General features: G+C 44.0%; 1 protein-coding gene across 2 annotated transcripts in view; it reads left to right on the top strand.

Moving 5' to 3' along the window:
* ING1 (inhibitor of growth family member 1) overlaps positions 1–22,079 on the top strand; it is a 39,736-nt gene extending 17,657 nt beyond the window's left edge. For both annotated transcript variants that reach the window (XM_075336666.1, XM_075336667.1), the window contains exon 2: positions 20,463–22,079. In XM_075336666.1, the coding sequence (XP_075192781.1) occupies positions 20,463–21,166 (704 nt within the window). In that variant the 3' untranslated portion in view covers positions 21,167–22,079. The remainder of the gene's footprint in view (positions 1–20,462) is intronic.
* Positions 22,080–22,315: the final 236 nt, after the last annotated feature.

Here is a 22,315-nt window from a genome sequence, read left to right as displayed (position 1 = left end):
AGGTTCCCCTTTTTTCCCTGCTACCACCTGTTTTGATAGGTGGGCTCCTCATGGCCATCGGGTTGTTACAGACGGCATCAGGGCGGTCAGCCCTCTCGTCGTTTTTTCCCCATTTTCCGGCTCCGCCAACGGGACAAGGGGGGGCTCCAGCCAGAACCTTTCGTTTCTGTCCAAGACACCTCGCTGTTCCTTCCAGCAGAGGACTTTGGGTTTCGGTCTTTCGGCTCTAGGCTCCTCTCTCAGCCACAAAGGGGCATAGTTCGTTCCAGGGCTAGTGCGAGCCCTCAGTTTTTCGTGTCTGCAGGACACCATCTTTCGGTTACGCCGATCGTCAATACATTCTTTCACCCTTGCCCAAGAAGCGTGTGCCGGCGCCAAGGGCCAGAATTTCACATGGATCCTTTCCTCCATAGGTGTAGACTATCGCATGAAGGACGGACTTCCGCCGCGGTCTACCGGGCAAGGGGGCACCCTTGAAAGATTGGACTCCAGTCGTAGATCGACAAGGTCCCCTGGTCCGCCACCCGCTCTAGCTGGCATACCTTGACTATTTTCTACCAGGTTCACACCCGAGCTTGGCAGAGGCCAGTCTTGGGGTAGGGTTTGCGGGTGGCATTGGCACACCTGTTGCAACATTAGGCGCTTGTATGTCTGGGTCAAGCCCACTCCGGTGATGGTTTTTCTTCCCACCCAGGGACTGCTTTTGGACGTCCCATGGTCCTGTGTCCCCCAATGAAACGATAGAGAAAGAAGGATTTTTGTGTACTCACCGTAAAATCTCTTTCTCTGAGTCTTCATTGGGGGACACAGCACCCACCCTGCTTGTGTTTTTTGTTATATAGGACATGCCTGTTGCCCCAGTGCCTGTTTTCCCAGGTCACTGGTCACACGAATGATCGTCATAGTTTCTTACCTTGTTTTATTCAGGATTGTTTGGTTCTCCTCCTACTGCTTGTGCACTAAACTGATTGAGCCCGCCTCCGGCTCAGGGGTTATACTGCTGGGGAGGAGCTAACTTTTTCTGTTTACTTAGTGTCAGCCTCCTAGTGACAGCAGCATAACCCATGGTCCTGTGTCCCCCAATGAAGACTCAGAGAAAGAGATTTTACGGTGAGTACACAAAAATCCTTCTATTCACTAAGATGGCATTGGAGTTGGCGCCTGCGCATAGCCCTCTTCTCCGGCACCATCTTTGTGAAGACAGTGTTACCCCTACTATTCTATTCTTGTGGCTGAGACGGACACATGCACCCTCGCATCTTCGGCTCTTGTTGTGACCGCGGTCACAACGAGAGCAGAAGCAGCAAGGGTGCATGCGCCGCCCTCTCAGCCGCAAAAATAGAATAGTAGGGGTAACCCGATCTTCACAAAGATGGTGCCGGAGAAGAGGGCTATGCACAGGCGCCGACGCCATCTTTGTGAAGTAATTTAGTGAATAGTAAAATTAAGCATAGAGAACAGAGAGGGAGGAACAATAGGCAGGGGAGCGGGAATCCATATGAATACCCACCCATATATCATCTGCTCCGTTGCAGATTTCACTCAAGAAGCAGACCATTTATTAAACTTCACTTTCATGGCTTTGAAAACCTAAACATCCGAGCTGACCACTACAGGTATGTATAGAATCAGCCTGATAGTGCCAGTATAGCACTGGCTTTAGGTTATATACGAAAATCCTGGTGATTGGAGATCCACCCACCGCTGTTAAAAGAAACCAATCTACCTGCGGCTGTTAGAGGCACATGTCGGATGATCAGGTCAGCCTACATGCAGGGAACCATGCGGGCTCAGCGTGTGAGCCTGCATCGAAGGCAGAGACATGACCTTGGATGCTCAAGATTGAGAAGGGGTTAAAGCGGTTTTGTTTTTGAAACTTCATAAACCCACCAAAATACGCCTGTGTGTGTCTCTTCCCTGTGGATTCTTCATATGTAGTGAAAGTCTATGATGAAAATTCACACAGCAAGCTGAGCGTTTCTGCAAAAGAATTTGGCATGTTGTGGATATGAAAAACGCATCACAGATCAGGTTGAGTAACTAACAAAGAAGCCCAGTGGGCAGGAGATTTCTAGTAATCCCATCCACTTTTCTTGTACTGAAAACGCAGCGTTTTGCATGCAGCGAAATTACGTAGTGTCAAAATATAGGTAACAGTTTGTGGGAATGTGCCCTAAGGGGGTTTCTGGGCCAAAGATAAAATTGGGCAAGACGTTGAATCTGGTGTCTACTATGAGGATGCCTTGTCACGTGACCAGCCCGTGGGCTGATGATGAACGCTTTGTCTACCATTCCCCCAGCCTTACATGACCCATTCCAAGAATTCCCATGTTAGTTCTTCCTAATTTTATACTCTGCTCAGAAACCCCCATTTTAAAGGGAATGTGTCGTCAGAAAATGACATTTTTAAATAAGCAGCCCCACCTAATCTTGCACTGTGTTCCCTAGAACTGTGCAAATGTAAGTGCCGTAATATACTTTCCAATCGCCGTCTTCTCCAGTTTCCAGCGTCGCTCCAATCCTCTTCTCGCGTTACTGAAATTCCTCCTTGCTGAATAATGCTGGGGTCTATGTGAGTTGGAAGTCGCTTTTACTATGTAAACCTAAGGCTGTCCGCACGCTGGATCTTTGGTGACCACAGAATTTCATCGTGTGGTCACAAACGAAGCCTGGGGCTCAAACGCATTTCTTAATGCATTTATGGCCAATGCATTTTTTAAGTGAAATCTATGCCTAGTAGGGCTCAAAAACACAACGCATGGACATGCTGCATTTTTGTAGTCACCACAAACATGCAGCCAAAAAAAAACTGCATGGGCACAGCAAAAATGAAATCTCATAGACCAAAACTGCACCTAAAAAAACGCAACGTGTGCATGAGGCCCAAGGAGCCTTGTTCTGGGGCTCCATAGTATTATAAACTCCGGTGTGATCCACTGAGCCGAAATTTCCATCAAGTGAGGCAGACAAGGCCGGGGAAGTGCTGGAAACTGGGGAACACGGCTATACTACATATACAGGGTTAATGACTAAGACATTTTGTGGAAATTTTTTAAGTTTTGTGTTGCGTGAATTTTTAAAATTTGTTGTCATTTTTTGTGTATGGATTTTATAACATAGGATAGCTCAGTGGTTAGCACTGCAATTTTGTAGCACTGGGTTCAAATCCCACCAAAGACAACATCTTCAAGGAGTTTGTATATGTTCTCCCTGTGTTTGTGTGGGTTTCTCCAGATACTTAGATTTTTTTTTTTTTTCCCCACATGACAAAGATATTGTGAGCTGCAATGAGGACAGTGATAAATGATGTCTGTTAAGTGCTGTGGATTTTAGTAGTAGCTAAATAATAAAATCTAATCTAAAATTTCTCTCACACTGGCAACTAGGACTTTAGGGTCATCCTTGCCATCCTTTCAGGAACAGTTTTCAGGGGCTCCTTATCATTAGTGTCAGGGCAGGAGCCTCTATACACAGCTGATAAAACGGGATCCACCAATTTAAAATGGGTAACAGTACCCTGCTTCCCTCCTTTCGCAATGACCTTTGTATATGCCAAGGAAGGGCACAGTGCTGCCTGTGGGGCACATCCAGCCCTATGGCTGGTCCAGTCGGTCCACAGACAAATTGTTAAAGGGCTGAAACATGTGGCCCGCGGGCTTCATCGTACCATCTGCTGCACTCATCCTGAAAACGCAGATAGTGGTGTATACATTGGTGGAGGATGGAGCAGTCAGCTCCATCTTCCATCAATCACCGTGTGCGACTGACATGGCAGAAGCAATGACATCTTATCATATTGTCTGCTGCGTCGGTGTATTGGAGACCGGAGCAGAGTGCAACACTGAGGGAGTGGGAGGGACGAAAGTATGTGGTGTTTTTTCTTTGCTTTTTTTCTATGTGCGTTATGTGGCTGTACTTAGAAGGGTTATGTGTGTGCTCATAGTGTATATAGGAGGCTATGTAGGAGCTCTTACTGTATATAGGACGACTGTGGGGGCTCATATTGTTTAATGGGGGCTATGTGGCAGTCATACTGTGCATAATGAGACTATTTGGGGGCTCAAAATGTATAAAGTGATTTGTCTGGGGTTCATACTGTGTATAAGAAAGCTATGTGGGGGCTCATACTGTATTTAGGGGAATTGTGGGAGAGTTCATGCAAATATTAATATTAAGCAGAATTAAATTCAGCTTATTGGTTTGGCCCTCCACAACGGTCACTGTCTCATGTGACTCCTTGTGAAAATTAATTGCCCTCACCTGGTATATGCTTTAGGCTGCTTTCACACATCCAGTTTTTGCTGAGCGGGCACAATACGGCGCTTTGCAGAAAAAACGCAACCGTGGGTTTTTTGTTTTTTTTTGCCGCCGGATGCGTTTTTTCCGCATAGACTTGCATTAGCGCCGTATTGTGCCGCATGGCCTTGCGTTGCGTCCGTTTTTTGCCGGATGCGGCATGTTTAGCCCATGCGGCCGCCGGATGGAACGTTGCCTGGCACGGTTTTTGTGCGGTGAAAAAACGCATCGGCGCAATTTACAATGCAAGCCTATGGACGCCGGATGCGGGTTTTTTGCACTGCGCATGCTCAGTATCAAGCCGCATCCGTCAAACGTACGGGCCGCAAGGAGCCGCATTGCAAAAATCAGATGTGTGAAAGCAGCCTTAATATAAAAGATAGCATCATCGTCTGTTAATTGTGGCTAATTTACTCGTGTATTTCCGGAAACATCAAGAAATAGTCTAAACAACCCTCAGTGGCCAGGTTGTGGCACAGGAAAAAAAAATGCCCCAAAAAATGCATTTAACACAGACTTGATTTTAAGCAATAGTTTATTTTCTCATAACACATTCACTTTAAATTTTATATATTTTTTGGTGGTTGAAAAAGTAACCTAATAGAAATTTTACACTTGTATATATGTATTATATAATATAATATAATATATATACACCACACCATCCAAGCATCTTTACCTGTCCTGCAATGATAACACCATCTGAAGCCACATGAGCACTGCAGCCATTTACTGGCCTCTCCAGTTGTCAGTAGTGGAAGCACTGAGGCCGTTGATGGCCTTTAGCGGTCATGTGGATGGTCCACTGCATCATAATTTAAATGACAAGTAACGAGAGCATAACAGACAGTTTGAGTACTTTTAGTGACCCTCCTCCCTGTGACTGAAGTGACCATACACTTCACATGCCCCTTCCATGGAGATTGCTATTTTGATTGGCTAAGATGGCCGCTGGAGTGTTTGGATCATAAACTTCCCTGGAATAGATTGCCGACACCATGTTGCATTTGCAGAAGCCCCTGAGGTGCCAAAATAGCAGAACTATCAACTCCCACAACAGAAACTAGACCCCCCTCCCCCCCCCCCCCCCGAAAAAAAAGACTTCACTCGGGGTTGTATTAAGCTTTTTGACCCCACAGATGCTTCACAGAATTTCCTAACATTTTGGTTGCGAAAGTGTCATTTTTATTTTTTTTTTTTTTTTATTTTCACACTGTGTAGGCACACTGGGCCTCAGAAGGGAAGAGGGCTATTTAGATTTAGAAGTGCAGATTCCCCCCACCCATAGTTTGCCCAAACATTAATGTGGAACCCCCCACCTATAATTCCAGTAGAATTAAAGGAGACCTTGGTCTGTTTTTAGCCATTTAGATGTTGCTGTTGTGATTGACAGTGGTGTCTAAGGGGTTAATTGACCCTGTTCGGTTCGAAAACCAAACAAGACCATTTCCACAGGTTGTCAGCTGTCATGAGTAGTCGACTCCTGTGGCATTTTTACCCGTCAAGGGGCGCTATTTACTTAATCTTCTGCACTGCTTTTTATGGTGTTTAAAGGTCCAGTCACACATAACGAGATCGTTACTACGACAGTTTCCGGATCGATGTTAAATCGTTGGTGAGATGTCACACAGTCATTTCCCAACGACTTTCGTAACGATGCAGCGACCTGTATAATGATCTCGTTGGTCATTGGGACCCTGTCACACAGCAGCTATGTAACGATTCCGACCTCGAATAGGGGCGTAGTGTTTGACCCTGTAAGCCACATAGGCGTGCATATGCGTCGCCTTTTCCACACCCCTCCACTCCGATTTGGTGGCCAATACTGCTTTCTGATTAGGTGGCCGGCCTAGAAGGCAACTTTGTATTGCTTCATCCTTTGTCCCTTTTTGAGCCTTGCTTTGAGGATAGAACCTGCGACTCCACCAGGATAAGTTCGTACTTTGTTCCTGGTTGCTTGCTTGCTTTTCGGATCAAAGCTGCATCTGCACCCGGATTCATCCCTCCTCCCTTCCCGAGTGTTTGCTTACTGTTCTCAGCGCCAACCAATCGGTGCAGAGGGGGCGCGGAAAAGATGACACAACTACACACCTACGTGTCACACTTTTAAGATCTCATCTAGGTCGTTAACGAGATCGTTGGTAGGTGTCAAACATACAGATCCATCCTGCCTAGCAGGACTCCGAGCAAAAAATGGCCCAGGACATTCAGCAACGACCAACGATCTCACAGCAGGGGGAAGATCGTTGGTATGTGTCAAACATAACGAGATCGCTAGTGAAGTCCTTGTTTCGTCACAGAAACTGTGACGTAGCAACGATGTCGTTAGCGATCTCTTTATGTGTGAAGTGGCCTTAAGATTAAAGCCCGCTACACACGCTTCAATATATCTCACAATCCGTCGTTGGGGTCAAGTTGTAAGTGACGCACATCCGGCATCGTTTGTGAGGTATCTGCGTGTGACAGCTACGTGCGATCAGGATTGAACGCAAAACCGTTGATCGCAAACACATTGTATCTTTGTCTAGAATTGAGCATTTTGTTGCACGAACCTAGTCAATTGTAACGTGTGACATCCCTCATACGATTTTGGTGTCTGATGCTATGTGCGCAGGTGTGCGCTCTGCACCGCAGCTTAAAAAAGGTCCGCTTCAGAGCGCAGCTGAAAAGCTGCGTTCTGAAGCGCCTCACAATGTCTGTCATTCACTAATCTCTGTCAGTCGGTCACTATCTCTGTCCCTCACTCTCTGTCCATGTCAGTCTATCCCCCTCTCTCATATACTCACCGATCCCCGGTGCTGCACGGCGTTCACACTGCTCCTGCGGCTTTTACTATTTTGAAAAAGCCGGCGCCCATTAAACAATCTCGTATTCCCTGCTATCCCCGCCCACCGGCGCCTATGATTGGTTACAGTGAGACACGCCCCCACGCTGAGTGACAGGTGTCACACTGCACCCAATCACAGCAGCCGGTGGGCGTGTCTATACTGTGTAGTGAAATAAATAATTAATTAAAAAAAAGGCGTGCGGTCCCCCCCCAATTTTAAAACCAGCCAGATAAAGCCATACGGCTGAAGGCTGGTATTCTCAGGATGGGGAGCTCCACGTTATGGGGAGCCCCCCAGCCTAACAATATCAGCCAACAGCCGCCCAGAATTGCCGCATACATTAGATGCGACAGTTCTGGGACTTTACCCGGCTCTTCCCGATTTGCCCTGGTGCGTTGGCAAATCGGGGTAATAAGGAGTTATTGGCAGCCCATAGCTGCCAATAAGTCCTAGATTAATCATGTCAGGCGTCTATGAGACACCTTCCATGATTAATCTGTAAATTACAGTAAATAAACACACACACCCGAAAAAATCCTTTATTAGAAATAAAAAACACAAACATATACCCTGGTTAACCACTTTAATCAGCCCCAAAAAGCCCTCCATGTCCGGCGTAATCCAGGATGCTCCAGCGTCGCTTCCAGCGCTGCTGCATGGAGGTGACCGGAGCTGCAGAATACACCGCCGCTCCTGTCACCTCCACGCAGCAAGTGCAGACAGCTGCGCGATCAGCTGAGCTGTCACTGAGGTTACCCGCTGTCACTGGATCCAGCGGTGGCCGCGAGTAACCTCAGTGACAGCTCAGCTGATCGCGCTACTCACCTCAGTTGCTGCGTGGAGGTGAGAGGAGCGGCGGTGAGTAGCGCGATCAGCTGAGCTGTCACTGAGGTTACCCGCGGCCACCGCTGGATCCAGTGACAGCGGGTAACCTCAGTGACAGCTCAGCCAATCGCGCGGCTGTCTTCAGTTGCTGTGTGGAAGTGACAGGAGCGGCGGTGTATTCTGCAGCTCCGGTCACCTCCATGCAGCAGCGCTGGAAGCGACGCTGGAGCATCCTGGATTACGCCGGACATGGAGGGCTTTTTTGGGCTGATTAAAGTGGTTAACCAGGGTATATGTTTGTGTTTTTTATTTCTAATAAAGGATTTTTTCGGGTGTGTGTGTTATTTACTGTAATTTACAGATTAATCATGGAAGGTGTCTCATAGACGCCTGACATGATTAATCTAGGACTTATTGGCAGCTATGGGCTGCCAATAACTCCTTATTACCCTGATTTGCCAACGCACCAGGGCAAATCGGGAAGAGCCGGGTAAAGTCCCAGAACTGTCGCATCTAATGTATGCGGCAATTCTGGGCGGCTGTTGGCTGATATTGTTAGGCTGGGGGGCTCCCCATAACGTGGGGCTCCCCATCCTGAGAATACCAGCCTTCAGCCGTATGGCTTTATCTGGCTGGTTTTAAAATTGGGGGGACCGCACGCCGTTTTTTTTTTTAATTATTTCACTACACAGTATAGACACGCCCACCGGCTGCTGTGATTGGGTGCAGTGTGACACCTGTCACTCAGCATGCGGGCGTGTCTCACTGTAACCAATCATAGGCGCCGGTGGGCGGGGAAAGCAGGCAATACGAGATTGTTTAATGGGCGGCCGGCTTTTTCAAAATAGTAAAAGCCGCCGGAGCAGTGTGAACGCCGTGCAGCGCCGCGCCGGGGATCGGTGAGTATATGAGAGAGGGCTGCTCAATTCAGTTACTCAGGAGTTTAGCGGTCACCGGTGAGTCCTTCACAGGTGACCGCTAATCAGGACGCGACACAGACAGAGCCGCAGCATGACCATGAAGTCGGATGAAGTTCACCCGAGTTCATTCTGACAGTGCGGCTCTGTCTGTGTCTGCTGTCATCTGCCATTCAGCTCTGCTACATGGCTGTCTGTGTCTGCTGTCAGCGGCCATGTAGCAGAGCTGAATGGCAGATGACATAGTTAAAACGCATCCCTACACATTACACACGCTTGGCAAGTCAATAAATAAAAAAAAAGGGTGCCCAATGCATACGTCACAGAACACATGATCTAAAGGATCGCACACAAAATTGATCAATTTAACATAGACTACTAACGCACGTGTGACAGCAAATGAACGACGTACGTGCGATCTCATAAGATCCCGTATGCAACCTGGGCGTGTCACATCGCAAATGCGATTGTACAACTAATTGCAACGTGTAAAGCAGGCTTAAGGCCCCTTAATGATCTCCATTAATACCGGTGTAGCTGCTGTTGTTAAGTGGTTAAAGGGGAATGTCAGCTCACTAGAAAATGCTTTCTAAAACTTACTGCCATACTTAGCTTTTCAAACATTATTGCCAATGGGGATAAATAATGAAATTGAGATGGATAGTGGATTTGAACATGGCCTAAATTCCATACAGATTTTCTCAGCAATGTGTGGGTGGGATTTTCTAGATCCCTTTCACTTGTATTGCTTGGAAAATTCACAACAAACCCGTGACCATGGCCATAATGTGACCTCCTGTGAATCTGAAAAGGGGTTACATCAATAAGCAATTTCTTACATTTATCTGCATTATCGCTTGCTTGGTTATAAGTAGCTTTAACTTCTCAAGGCTTAAATGTACGCTCCCCGGACAAGTGGCTTTTGTTTTTCACGTCCTCTGGCATTGTCGGCAGGTCTGTAATCAGATGATCAGATGTCTGATGCTCTATGTATTGGCTGCAGGACGACAATCTCTGCGGCTCATAATCCATTTAGTGCCATTATCGTACCTATGAAGTGTTAGTCAAATACCAATACAGCTGCTTACATTTCTAGTCAAAAACATAAATGTACTCCTGCTTTTTTATAAAAAAAATATATATAATATATTCATATTCTGAAAATTGGTCTGCAAACTTGCATTTATTGTGAACTGAGATGCATTGCAATTCATAAGGTTCTCGGCTTGTAAACCCCTTGAAGGAATGCAAATGTCACTTTTTTTTTGTCCAGTTTCTATGCAGAATCTGCAGATTTTTTTTTTTTTTTTAATACTATGGCACGTAGCCACACAAGGATTAGCCCCATTGAACGGATCAGATCTACATGCTAACCCACTGCAGCTAAAACTGCAGATTTTTCAGTAATATCACTGAAAAAAATAGTAGATTGCCGAGGAAGGATATATAAAAGTTCACTTTTATTAAATTACTATAAATGAACCGACCTACACAAGTGCACTCCGTAACTGGAGTCTAAGGCTATGTGCGCACGTTTCGTTCTATTACGCAGCATAAATAGTCACTGCATGTGCGTCTCAGAACGCAGCCGAAAAGCTGCGTTCTGAGACGCATTCGGCAGAACGCAATGTGCGCCCATTCCTGCAGAATTCATGCGTTCTGGATGCTTGCTCTGCCATGGGAAAAGCATCCAGAGCGCACATTTTTGACAGTGCGGTCTCACTCGGCTCTGCTGCATCCCCATAGACTTGCAGCAGAGCCAACTGGGACCGGAATGTCAAAAACACCACATGGCTGGCTGCGGGAGACAGCCGCGCGATCAGAATAAACTTCACCCGACATCATTGTGATTGCGCGGCTCTGTGCGTGTGCCGCGGCATGATTTGCGGTCACAGGTGAAGGACTCACCTATGACCGCAAATCTGAGTGACTGAAGTGAGCCGCGCGATAACCGGTGCCGTCACTCAGGTTACCCGCAGCCAGCTCGAGTCCTCCACCCGAGACCTGTGGCCGCGGGTAACCTGAGAGACATCTCCGCTGACAGTGCGGCTCACTTCAGTTTCTGCGTGGAGCGGACAGGAGCGGCGGTGTTGTACAGCTGCTCCTGTCTGCTTCATGTAGCAGATCTGGATGCGTAGCGGGACCTCGTGGATTACGCCGGACCTGGAGGGGTGTTTTGGGGATTTTAATAAAATGAAAGAGGGTGTTTTTTGTCTTTTATTTCAAATAAAGGATTTTTCGGGTGTATGTATTTATTTACTTTCACTTACAGGTTAATCATTGGGGGTGTCTCAGATGCCTGAAATGATTAAGCTAGGACTTAGTGGCAGCTATGGGCTGCTATTAACTCCTTTATTACCCAGATTGCCAACGCACCAGGGCAAATCGGGAAGAGCCGGGTACAGTCCCAGAACTGTCGCATCTAATGTATGCGGCAATTCTGGGCGGCTGTTGGCTGATATTGTTAGGCTGGGGGGCTCCCCATAACGTGGGGCTCCCCATCCTGAGAATACCAGCCTTCAGCCGTGTGGCTTTACCCTGGCTGGTATCAAAATTGGGGGGGACCGCAAGCAGTTTTTTTTTTTTTTTTTAATTTATTTTACTGCACTACATAGATCCGCCCACCCGCGGCTGTGATTGGTTGCAGTGAGACAGCTCTCACTCAGCATGGGGGCGTGTCTGACTCCAACCAATCATAGGCGCCGGTGGGCGGGGGACGCAGGGAATACGAGATTGAATAATGGGCGGCCGGCATTTTCAAAAGCAGGAGAAGCCGCCGGAGCAGTCTGACAGATGTGCAGCGCCGCGCCCGTGATCGGTCAGTGATCGGTGAGCATGAGAGAGGGGGGAGAGGGATAAACCGACAGGGAGACACAGAGACCGATAGACAGAGAGAGAGACCGACATTACGCACAAAAGAAGTGACATGTTGCTTTTTAGAACGCAGCGATTTGGCAGCGGCCGAAACGCTGCGTTCTAATACGGAACATGGGCATGGATTATGCACAATCTTCATAGATTGTGCTGGGGACGCAGGACGCATGCAGTTATTCTGCGGTGCAGATCGCAGCGTAACTGCATGAAATACGCAACGTGCGCACATAGCCTGACATGGTTAAAACCCCAAAGTACATGCAAAAAGTCAACGTTTTCCAATAAAAATCTTATCCGCTCTCAAAAATGGAATGAACTTTAACGAGAAAATGTCCAGCTTAGGCTACTGGCCACCCGGCACGCTGAGTGGCCGATTACCGAGGTAAAGAGCTTCTACTGCAAGCCACCTCTATAGAGAAGGGGTCCCCAACTTTTCTTACATTGAGAGAAATATTCAGCTCTCAAAGCGGTCACAAGCCATCGCAAGCCATATCCAGAGCCGGCGCCCCCCCCCCCCCCCTCCCCAGTAATGACACGTGGATTCCGCACCCTCCCTTCCCACACCCAAAGGCCTCATTACTGGCATAATAACAGCCAAAGCTGACAAATCACACCGAACCGTATACTTACATCCTGGGGTTCCCACCTTACCCCCGTTTAGTATTCTCGTATCGGGCAATCCCACCATCCTGCTGCATCCTGCTTCAAGCAGCCCTTTAACTGGCAGTATCATCTGATCTACAATTTACCATACTTAATTTATTTCTTAAAACATAACCGTTTTATTTCATAAATCAATAGTGCACATGAAAATAAGTATTATTTATTGAAATAAAAATGTACCCCTTCGCAACTGGCACATGTCGTGTCGATCTTGCGGGCACAGGAGCTGTGCCTGTGCGTTTGCTGCAGGACGCTCTCCTTACTTCACACCTGAACTCTGGCTCTTACAACCAGGGACAATCCCCACATAGTTCCTTGGTTGTTTAACCCTCTAAATGCCACAATTGATTTCAAATCACCAGCATTTAGGGGGCTGGGAGAGGGAGTGTGCTCCCTATCCCGTCCAATCTGTGCCCTCACGACAACATTGCTTGGGCTCAATCATTGCCATGATGACCCAAGGTCTGATGATGTCCTCTGGTTCACCCAGCTACAGAAGTCCTCTGGAATCAGCCAGGCGCATGATCTCAGAGGCTTCTGTCAGTGCAGAACTGGGTGCATAATTATTAGGCAAGTTGTATTTAGAGGATTTTTTTTTTATTATTGATCAACAACTTTGTTTTCAATCAACCTAAAAGACTCATAAATATCAAAGCTTAATATTTTTGGAAGTTGGAGTGGGTTTTTTTTTTTTTTTTTAGATTTGGCTATCTTAGGAGGATATCTGTTTGTGCAGGTAAATATTATTGTGCAGAATTATTAGGCAACTTAATAAAAACCAAATATATTCACATCTCACTTGTTTATTTTCAACAGGTAAACCAATATAACTGCACAAAATTTAGAAATAAACATTTCTGACATGCAAAAACAAAACCCCCAAAAATTAGTGACCAATATAGCCACCTTTCTTTATGATGACACTCAACTGCCTACTATCCATAGATTCTGTCAGTTGCTTGATCTGTTTACGATCAACATTGCGTGCAGCAGCCACCACAGCCTCCCAGACACTGTACCGAGAGGTGTACTGTTTTCCCTCCCTGTAGATCTCCCATTTTATGAGGGACCACAGGTTCTCTATGGGGTTCAGATCAGGTGAACAAGGGGGCCATGTCATTATTTTTCATCTTTTAAACCTTTACTGGTCAGGCACGCTGTGGAGTAGTTGGATGCATGTGATGGAGCATGGTCCTGCATGAAAATCATGTTTTTCTTGAACGATACCGACTTCTTCCTGTACCACTGCTTGAAGAAGTTGTCTTCCAGAACCTGGCAGTAGGTCTTGGAGTGAGCTTCACTCCATCCTCAACCCGAAAAGGTCCCACAATTTCATCTTTGATGATACTAGCTCATACCAGTACCTCACTTCCACCTTGCTGGCGTCTGAGTCGGAGTGGAGCTCTCTGCCCTTTACCAATCAGCCTCTGGCCCATCCATCAAGAGTCACTCTTATTTCATCACTCCATAAAACCTTTGAAAAATCAGTCTTAAGATATTTCTTCACACAGTCTTGACATTTTATCTTATGTTTCTTGTTCAAAGTTGGTCATTTTTCAGCCTTCCTTACCTTGGCCATGTCCCTGAGTATGGTACACCTCGTGCTTTTTGATACTCCAGTAACGTTGCACCTCTGAAATATGGCTAAACTGGTGGCAAATGGCATCTTGGCAGCTCCACGCTTGGTTTTCCTCAATTCATGGGCCGGTATTTTGCGCTTTTTTTTGCCCAACATGCTTCTTGCAACCCTGTTGGCTATTTGCCATGAAACGCTTGATTGTTCGGTGATCACTCCTCAAAAGTTTTGCAATTTCAAGACTGCTGCATCCCTCTGCAAGACATCTCACAATTTTGGACTTTCAAGAGCCCGTCAACTCTCTTTTGACCCATTTTGCCAAAGGAAAGGAAGTTTCCTAATAATTAAGCACACCTTATATAGGGTGTTGATGTCATTACACCACACCCCTCCTCATTACAGAGATGCACATCACCTGATTTACTTAATTGGTAGTTGGCTTTCAAGCCTATACAGCTTGGAGTAGGACAACATGTATAAAAATTATAATGTGAGCAAAAGTCATTTGCCTAATAATTCTGCGCACAGTGTAATAACACTAGTTAATTGAATACATTTATATCAGCGATCAGGACAATAGAAAGTAATGCCCCATATAGGGACTAAGAAAAAAAAGTGGAAAAATAATATAAATATATATTCTCTAATATATAAAGCTGTGTGTGTGTGTGTGTGTGTGTGTGTGTGTGTGTGTGTCCGCTAAAGGAATCCGCACCGTCTCATTTACAATCACAAAATTTTGCACAGATACCCCATGTGACTCAATGAACGTCATACTGTTCTGACAAGAAAATTTAACCCCACGCTTTAGTTACTCTCCAACAAACATGCCTCCATTAAAGTGAATGGAGCTGCGAGCTACAGGCTATTAATAGGAGCTATGATTGGTTGCTATTGTAACAAAGGACATTCATAGTATAAGAAGCTTATGTGTGAGGTAATATGATGTTGGTGGAGAGACAAACAGACACACAGACTGAGAGGCGGACAGACAGGCACAGACAGAAAAAGAGGTACACAGGGAAGGAGACAGAGACAAACAAACACACAGAGACAGGAAAAAAAAGCCAGGCAGACAGGGAAAGAGACAGACAAGGAAAGAGACTGAGAGACAGACAAAGATAGATGGGGAAAGGGACCGACCGGGAAAAGAGACACAGACAGAGACTGGGAGTGAGACAGTTACTATCCTGGGCAACGCCCGGATACTACAGTGTGTGTGTGTGTATATAATGTATATAATATATATATGTATATTATATATATATATATATATAAATGTATATTTTATATATATATATATAAATTTTTAATTTTGGAAATTAAGAGAGAAATTATACCAATAAATGTTTTACGTAAACGAAACGCATATTTGGTATTGTGTGCGGAACAGCCTGATCTTTAAAACTGTCACACTACTTTAACTAACTACTTTACTCCCTTCACTGGTGAGCACCGTTAATTAAAAAAATAAATAAATAAAATAAAAGTTGTATAACCAAAGTCTCTCTTTTCATCATAAAGTTGAATAAAACATGATTAAATAGGCACCTGTAAATACAGTGGTATAATTGAAAGTCATCTTGGCCTGCAATAAACACAAGCCACAATACCGCTCAGTTACCAAGAAAATAAATGTATACCTCTCAGAATACAGCAATGTAAAAACTATTATTTTTTTTTCTAGAAAATGGTTTTTACTGTGTAAAAACTGCAGAACATAAAAAAAAATCTAAACGTGGTATCATTGTAAATAAAGCTGTCTTATTACTGTTACGGCACAGTGAACAGTATAAAAACTTAAATCCTGAATAGCTGTTTCTTCTTGATCCTGCCTTACAAAAAGAATAGAAAGCAATTAACAAAATATGTGGCCAGCAATGGTACCAATAAACACTCATCTCGCAAAAAACGAGTCCTCATATGACTTTTTGCAGAAAAAGTAAAAAAACAAACTATAGCCTTCAAAATACAGTGATGCAAAAAAAAAAAAAAAGAACCCCAAAGCATTTTCAACCTGACGGTAGCCAAACATGAAAAAACCTCTTAAAATCTGGTATCACTGTAATAGAGACCTGAGGAATAAAGGCACCTTTTCACTTATACCACAAGGTGAACAGCGTAAAAAATAGTAATAAATAAAGCCAATTATTCAACAGTTGATTGTTCATTCTTTCTCCTAAAGATTATAGTATGGCGCTGCTCATATTTATCCTGCCCTCTACGCTGAGCGCTTACACCAGGATTATCTGTAAATCTCTGAAAAATGTGATTTTTGACAAAATCCCAAATAGAAAATTACCTTTAGTGAGGCAGAGGGAGTCACTTTGAAGTCCTGTCTGGCCGGCGGTCCGGTGATGATCTTTTTAGGCATGCACAAAAGTACAGTCAACAACAGTTTTCTTCACCTTTTGAAATGATGGACATTGCTGAACAAAGGCCAAACTGAGTCTGGAAAAACTCTGCTGCTCCATTATAATGAATGGCTCTATCATTGGTTTAAGCTGAATCGTGTATTTTGGAGATGTAGATGGAAACTTTGCTTAATGCTGAGCACTTACATTAAAGGATAAATGTGAACTAATCCAAAATGTTCTGTTAACGGAAATATAAAGGGCTTCCACATGATTGGTACCACAAAGGCTCTAGAAAAGCACTATGGCTCTCTCCCAAAAAGAAATCCAGCAAAATCTTCACTTCCAAATGCTCACCACCCTTCAGAGCCCCACAATGTGCATAAACCACAGTTAATGTCCACATGTTTGGCATTGTTGTAGTGTGGAGACCCTCTTAATGTACAGGGTGCAGGTTTCCAGACGCATGAACTTGTCACAATGTACGGACATGACAAGGGCTTATTTGGAATTTAATTCTGCAACATTCACTGCATTTGACGCCATAACTGTTTTCCAAAGACTGCATCGTCACTATACTTGTAGATGAATTACCGGGTGGGCGTCATTTTCAAAATGTAGTCCCTTCAGAAGATTTCAGCTTTTATGGCATTTAGGGGCTCTGCAAATATACTCCACAAGGTATTCTAGGAAAATCCTGTACTCGAAAAATCAAATGGGGCTCCATCCCGCCTGATCCCTTGGGGTGTCGCAAAACAGTACCGTACGGTCACATGTGGGATATTGCCACGTTCAGAAGAAATTGTGTAACAGATTATGGTTCCTTTTTTTTTTTTTTTTAACCTATTATCCTTGTGAAATTTACAAATCTGGGACTAAAACAACATTAGTGGTAAATGTGTATTTTTTTTTTTTTGTTCATCGCCCAATAGAATAAAATGTTGTGATATACCTGTGGTATCAATATGCTCACTGCACCCATGGATGAATTCATTACGGGGTGCAGTTTGTAAAGTGGGGTCACTAGTGGGTGATTTTGGCTGTTCTGGCACCTCAGGGTCTCTGCCAAAGTGACATGGCACCCGCAAACCATTGCAGCAAAATCTGAACTACAATATTGTGCTCTTTCCCGTGTTTATTCCTTCACGACCTTGGACGTACCTGTACATCCAAGACAATGTCTGTCCCTTTTAATGCGGGCTCAAGCAGCAAGCCCACATTTTTCCCTCCACATGTCGGCTGATCTGATCACCCAACATGTGCAACTAACAGGCGGGGTGGATCAGATAGCCGACGGGAAGCTCACCATTCCCAGTCATCAGCGGCCTTGTGACACAATCACAGGGTGCCGATGGGTTGTCATGACAGCTGGGGGTCAGCTGATGACCCCTGTCACTGTCATGATGAAGTTCCTGTGAATCCCGGCAGAGTGCCGGGATTCACAGATCATCAGCATTTGTGCTGTTCAGAGGGATGCTGGGAGTGAAGGCGTTAAAACAATGGTTATGCTTTAAGCCAGTATATGTGTGTCTAGATCTACTTTGTGTGGGTCTACTCAAAAAAGAAAAAGTAATCCTCAGGACATCTGCTTTTCACATGTTTTAGACCTGGGGCTAATGCATCAAGATAGCAGACAGCCGTGAGCCACACATCTCCTGCCTGCAAGCAACATATGGCTCCTGAGCCACAGGTTGGGAACCTCTGCTTTAGAGCCTGCATGTGCCACTTTAAGCTGGCAGTATCCAACCAGCATCAGTATCCCTGTGCTTCTACCATGCTACGTAGGCAAAACTGCCCCTGCTAGCTGCACAGCAGACCATTAGAGCGACCAAGTCACAGTACCAAACTGTTCATTTACAAAAGCTCACTGCCTTGCTACCAGGAGGCAGTGGAGTGGTTTACTTCTAAAGAAATAACATGAGACCATGCCTTTTTAAAGGGTTCTTTTTCCCTGTTGTTGTGTTTTTTTGTTTTTTTTTTTTTTTAAAAAAATGTTTTTACCCATAATTTTGGAGATGTAGAAATGACCAAGCTTAGTCTACAATCCCTGACAGACATTCTGTCGCTTATCCATGTTATGTAAATAAAAGCTTATAACCTGACTTTAAATTCATCCATTGGTTTCATAAATTACACTTTTGAAAGCTGAAACCATCGCAAATTTGGTTTAGGTTATGAAAATAAAGTTGCTGCAAAGCTGAAATATTGATCATTTAATGAACACAAAGGTCAGATTTGGCAAGACAAGAGTTTTGTTGCCTTGTCATATAATGCACCCAATCCTAGTTTACATCCTCAACTGTGCTCACTAAAGGATCGGTTAATTAGTGGGTGTGTATAAAAAAGAAACCCAGCACCCCAGACCTTCACTTGAACTACAATTTGACCTCTGACAACATGCCAAAAATCCACCCTGCGATCAAAGCCTTGATTACCAAGAGGCTAAAGACCAGATCCACTGCAGAGGTGGCTGGCACCTTTTTAATGTGTCTCAGCGTCAAGTATAAAGAATTAAAAAGAAGAGTGGAGATGTTTTTGACAAGCCCAGGTCCGGCAGACCCCGCAAGACAACTGCTCAGGAGGAACGTTTGTTGGTTAGAAAAAAAAATCCAACGCCAGCCCCTCTTCCACTGCAGCAGAGCTCCAAAAGGCCTGGTCACCTCAAGTCCCTGTGTCAACTAGAACAGTTTGTAGGATTCTGTCTCGAAATTGCCTCCATGATCGAATCAATGCCCAGAAGCCAGCACTAAACAAAAGGCAATTAAAAAAACGTGTGGCATTAGCCAAGTCCCACAGCCTGCTAAACAGATGGACGCTGGAAAGTGGCAAAAGGTGGATTTCTTTGATGAATCTTCAGTTGAATTACACCACAGCCACTGCAAATACTGCAGGAGATCTACTGGAGCCCGTATGGATCCAGAAAACACAGTTTAGTGGTGAAAAGATCATGGTCTGGGGTTACATTCAGTATGGGGGGTGTGCGAAACATTTGCAAGGTGGAAGGCAATATCAATAGCCTAAAATATCAAGAAGTATTAGCTACCTCTTACATTCTCAATCATAAAAGGGGTTAAATTATGCAACAGGATGGTGTTCCATCACATACATCCAACTCTACAACAAAGTTCCTCCTGGCAAAGAAGATCAAGGTGCTCAAGGACTGGCCAGCCCAGTCACCAGACATGAACATCATTGAGCATGTTTGGGGTAGGATGAAAGAGAAAGCTTGGAAGACAAAACCAAAGAATCTAGATGAACTCTTGGAGGCATGTAAGACTGCATTCTTTGCTATTCCTGAAGACTTAATCAATAAATTATATGAATCATTGTTAAACCGCATGGATGCAGTCCTTCAAGCTCATGGAAGTCACACAAAATATTAAATATGGCTCTAATAGCACCACAACTTCACTCCACCAATGTTATGCAACATATGTTTTGTATTAAAAGTTTTGTTTGAATTTCACATTACTTTTTGTGGGCGTCAAAACCTTTTGTATTGCCAAAATCTGACCTTTCTGTGTTCAAAAAATGATCAATATTTCAGCTTTGCAGCAACTTTTATTTTCATAACCTAAACCAAATTTGGGAGGGTTTCAGCTTTCAAAAAAATAATTTATAAAACCAATGGATAAATTTAAAGTCAGGTTATAAGCTTTAATTTACATAACATGGATAAGCGACAGAACTTCTGTCAGGGACTGTATGGAGAAATAACTCTGAATCCCAGCCAACCCTTTAAATACTGCTCATGGGCACTCTGTGCACCATATAAAGGAGGTTACTACACCTAGAGAAAACATGCAACACAAATCAGGAGTGATCTGTTAGAAAATGAAGGCCAGGACAGCTCTTGCAATTTTGACACACATTATCAAGCACAATAAATGGCTACGAGGCATATTTCAATGTAGGATCTTGAGTTCGAGAGTCTGGCCAAAAGTGATTTACTTTTAAGTGGAACTGCCAGGGAAAGTGGTTTCTTATTATTAAACGTTACATGTTGATGGTCATTCTGGGTCCTTCTAGTCAAGAGCTTCCCTTTTGCAGTGGCTTTCAAAATAATACAGGGGAGTGGGGCATCTCAAACAATTGACTTTCTTTTAACTTTTTACTTTTGTCATTGTAGAGATCCTGAAAGAGCTGGACGACTACTATGAAAAATTCAGACGCGAATCTGATGCAATACAGAAGAGACGCCTTCTGCAGTTTATTCAGAGAGCACTTATTCGGAGCCAAGAATTGGGTGATGACAAAATTCAAATAGTTAGCCAGATGGTAGAACTTGTGGAAAACAGGACAAGACAAGTGGACAGTCATGTGGAACTGTTTGAAACATGCCAGGATCTAAATGACAGTACAAGCAACAGCAGCAAGAACACTCAAGAGAAGTCTAAAAATGAGGCACTCTCACAGACTGATAAAACCAGCAATAAAAGATCAAGGAGGCAGAGGAACAATGAAAATCGGGAAAATGCTACCATTAATCATGACCATGATGACCTTACATCAGGAACACCCAAAGAAAAGAAGCCAAAAACATCAAAGAAGAAAAAGAGATCAAAAGCTAAAGCTGAAAGAGAAGCATCTCCTGCCGATCTTCCGATTGACCCCAATGAGCCGACCTATTGCCTGTGTAACCAAGTTTCATATGGTGAAATGATTGGTTGTGATAATGAAGAATGCCCAATAGAATGGTTTCACTTTTCTTGTGTTGGACTTAACCACAAACCCAAAGGAAAATGGTACTGTCCTGAATGTAGAGGAGAAAATGAAAAAACCATGGGGAAAGCACTTGAGAAATCGAAAAAAGAGAGGGCATACAACAGGTAGTTGACTTGCAATTCCCAAGGGAAGAATAAAGCATTGTATTTATTGCCCAGACACACCTTGTAAAGGTGATGAGGATGGCATTCTTTTTTTGTTTTTCTTGTACCCAAGTTTAGGGATATTTCTGCTATAGTGACAGCAATAACAGCACTTCATGCCCATGTTTTATGTCCAAAAACCTAGTGAGCTGGTTTATTGTTCATGCCATGCATGTCTTCTGTTCGTGTCGGGCCCTTTCTGAAGGAGGTGGGACTCTGAGTGCATATCAGTTATGGTGGATGTCTAATACACTTCTAAAACCCTTAAAAGCACTGTGTCCATCCACTAGTTTTCTCACAGCCAATTGTCTCGTTTTCCTTTACGTTTTCACCACTACTTTATGGCATATAGTTATGCTCAATTATTTTGTAATAGCGTTTATCCCTATAAATCTTGACTTTTGTCTGAAGCCACTGCTTTGTAACTTATTGCCGTATGCCCCTTGTGTTGGCAGAAGTGTAAAAGTGACCCATGTTCTATGACTGCATTATTATTCCAACAGCCTGAATTTAAGACAACTTGCTTATTTTTAGAGATGCAAATTAAAAAGAAAAAAAAACAAACATTTTACATGACAAATATTTTATACTGAATTCTGGCCTGGAATCCAGAAGAGGCCATTTTAATTAACTTTTTTTTTTATTCAACCAAACAGTGGTTTATTAATGATTCTCACAGATCAAGCTTTATACAGTCAAAGGTATTAGTGAAGCAATCCTAATTTGTATAAATGTACATTTTAAGTGGCATTGCATTTGATGTATTATAATTGGAAATGCAGCTGAATGCCGTTGTATAGCCAATGTGCATTTCCTTCTGTATGTATGAAGATTGTACAGCTGTGATCCTTAAAATAAACACAGGTCTATGGAAAGTTTATTTTTGTGACTTTCTTTTTTTATGCAAGAAGAACATGGAAATAAAATGAAAATCAATCCAAAGAAGGCAGCATCGCACATCCCATTGTGTGAGACATGTAATATAGTAACTAAAGAAACTGAGTTATGAAAATACATGGGTTGAGCTCTGGAAGCTAATTATTGTATCTTCTATATCCGAGTGTTCTCATAGAGGACATTAAGGCTATGTGCGCACGTTGCGTAAATTCATGCA

The sequence above is a fragment of the Anomaloglossus baeobatrachus genome, chromosome 2 (assembly GCF_048569485.1).
Source record: "Anomaloglossus baeobatrachus isolate aAnoBae1 chromosome 2, aAnoBae1.hap1, whole genome shotgun sequence".
Lineage (NCBI taxonomy): Eukaryota > Metazoa > Chordata > Amphibia > Anura > Aromobatidae > Anomaloglossus > Anomaloglossus baeobatrachus.
This window is presented reverse-complemented; position numbering and strand designations above follow the sequence as displayed.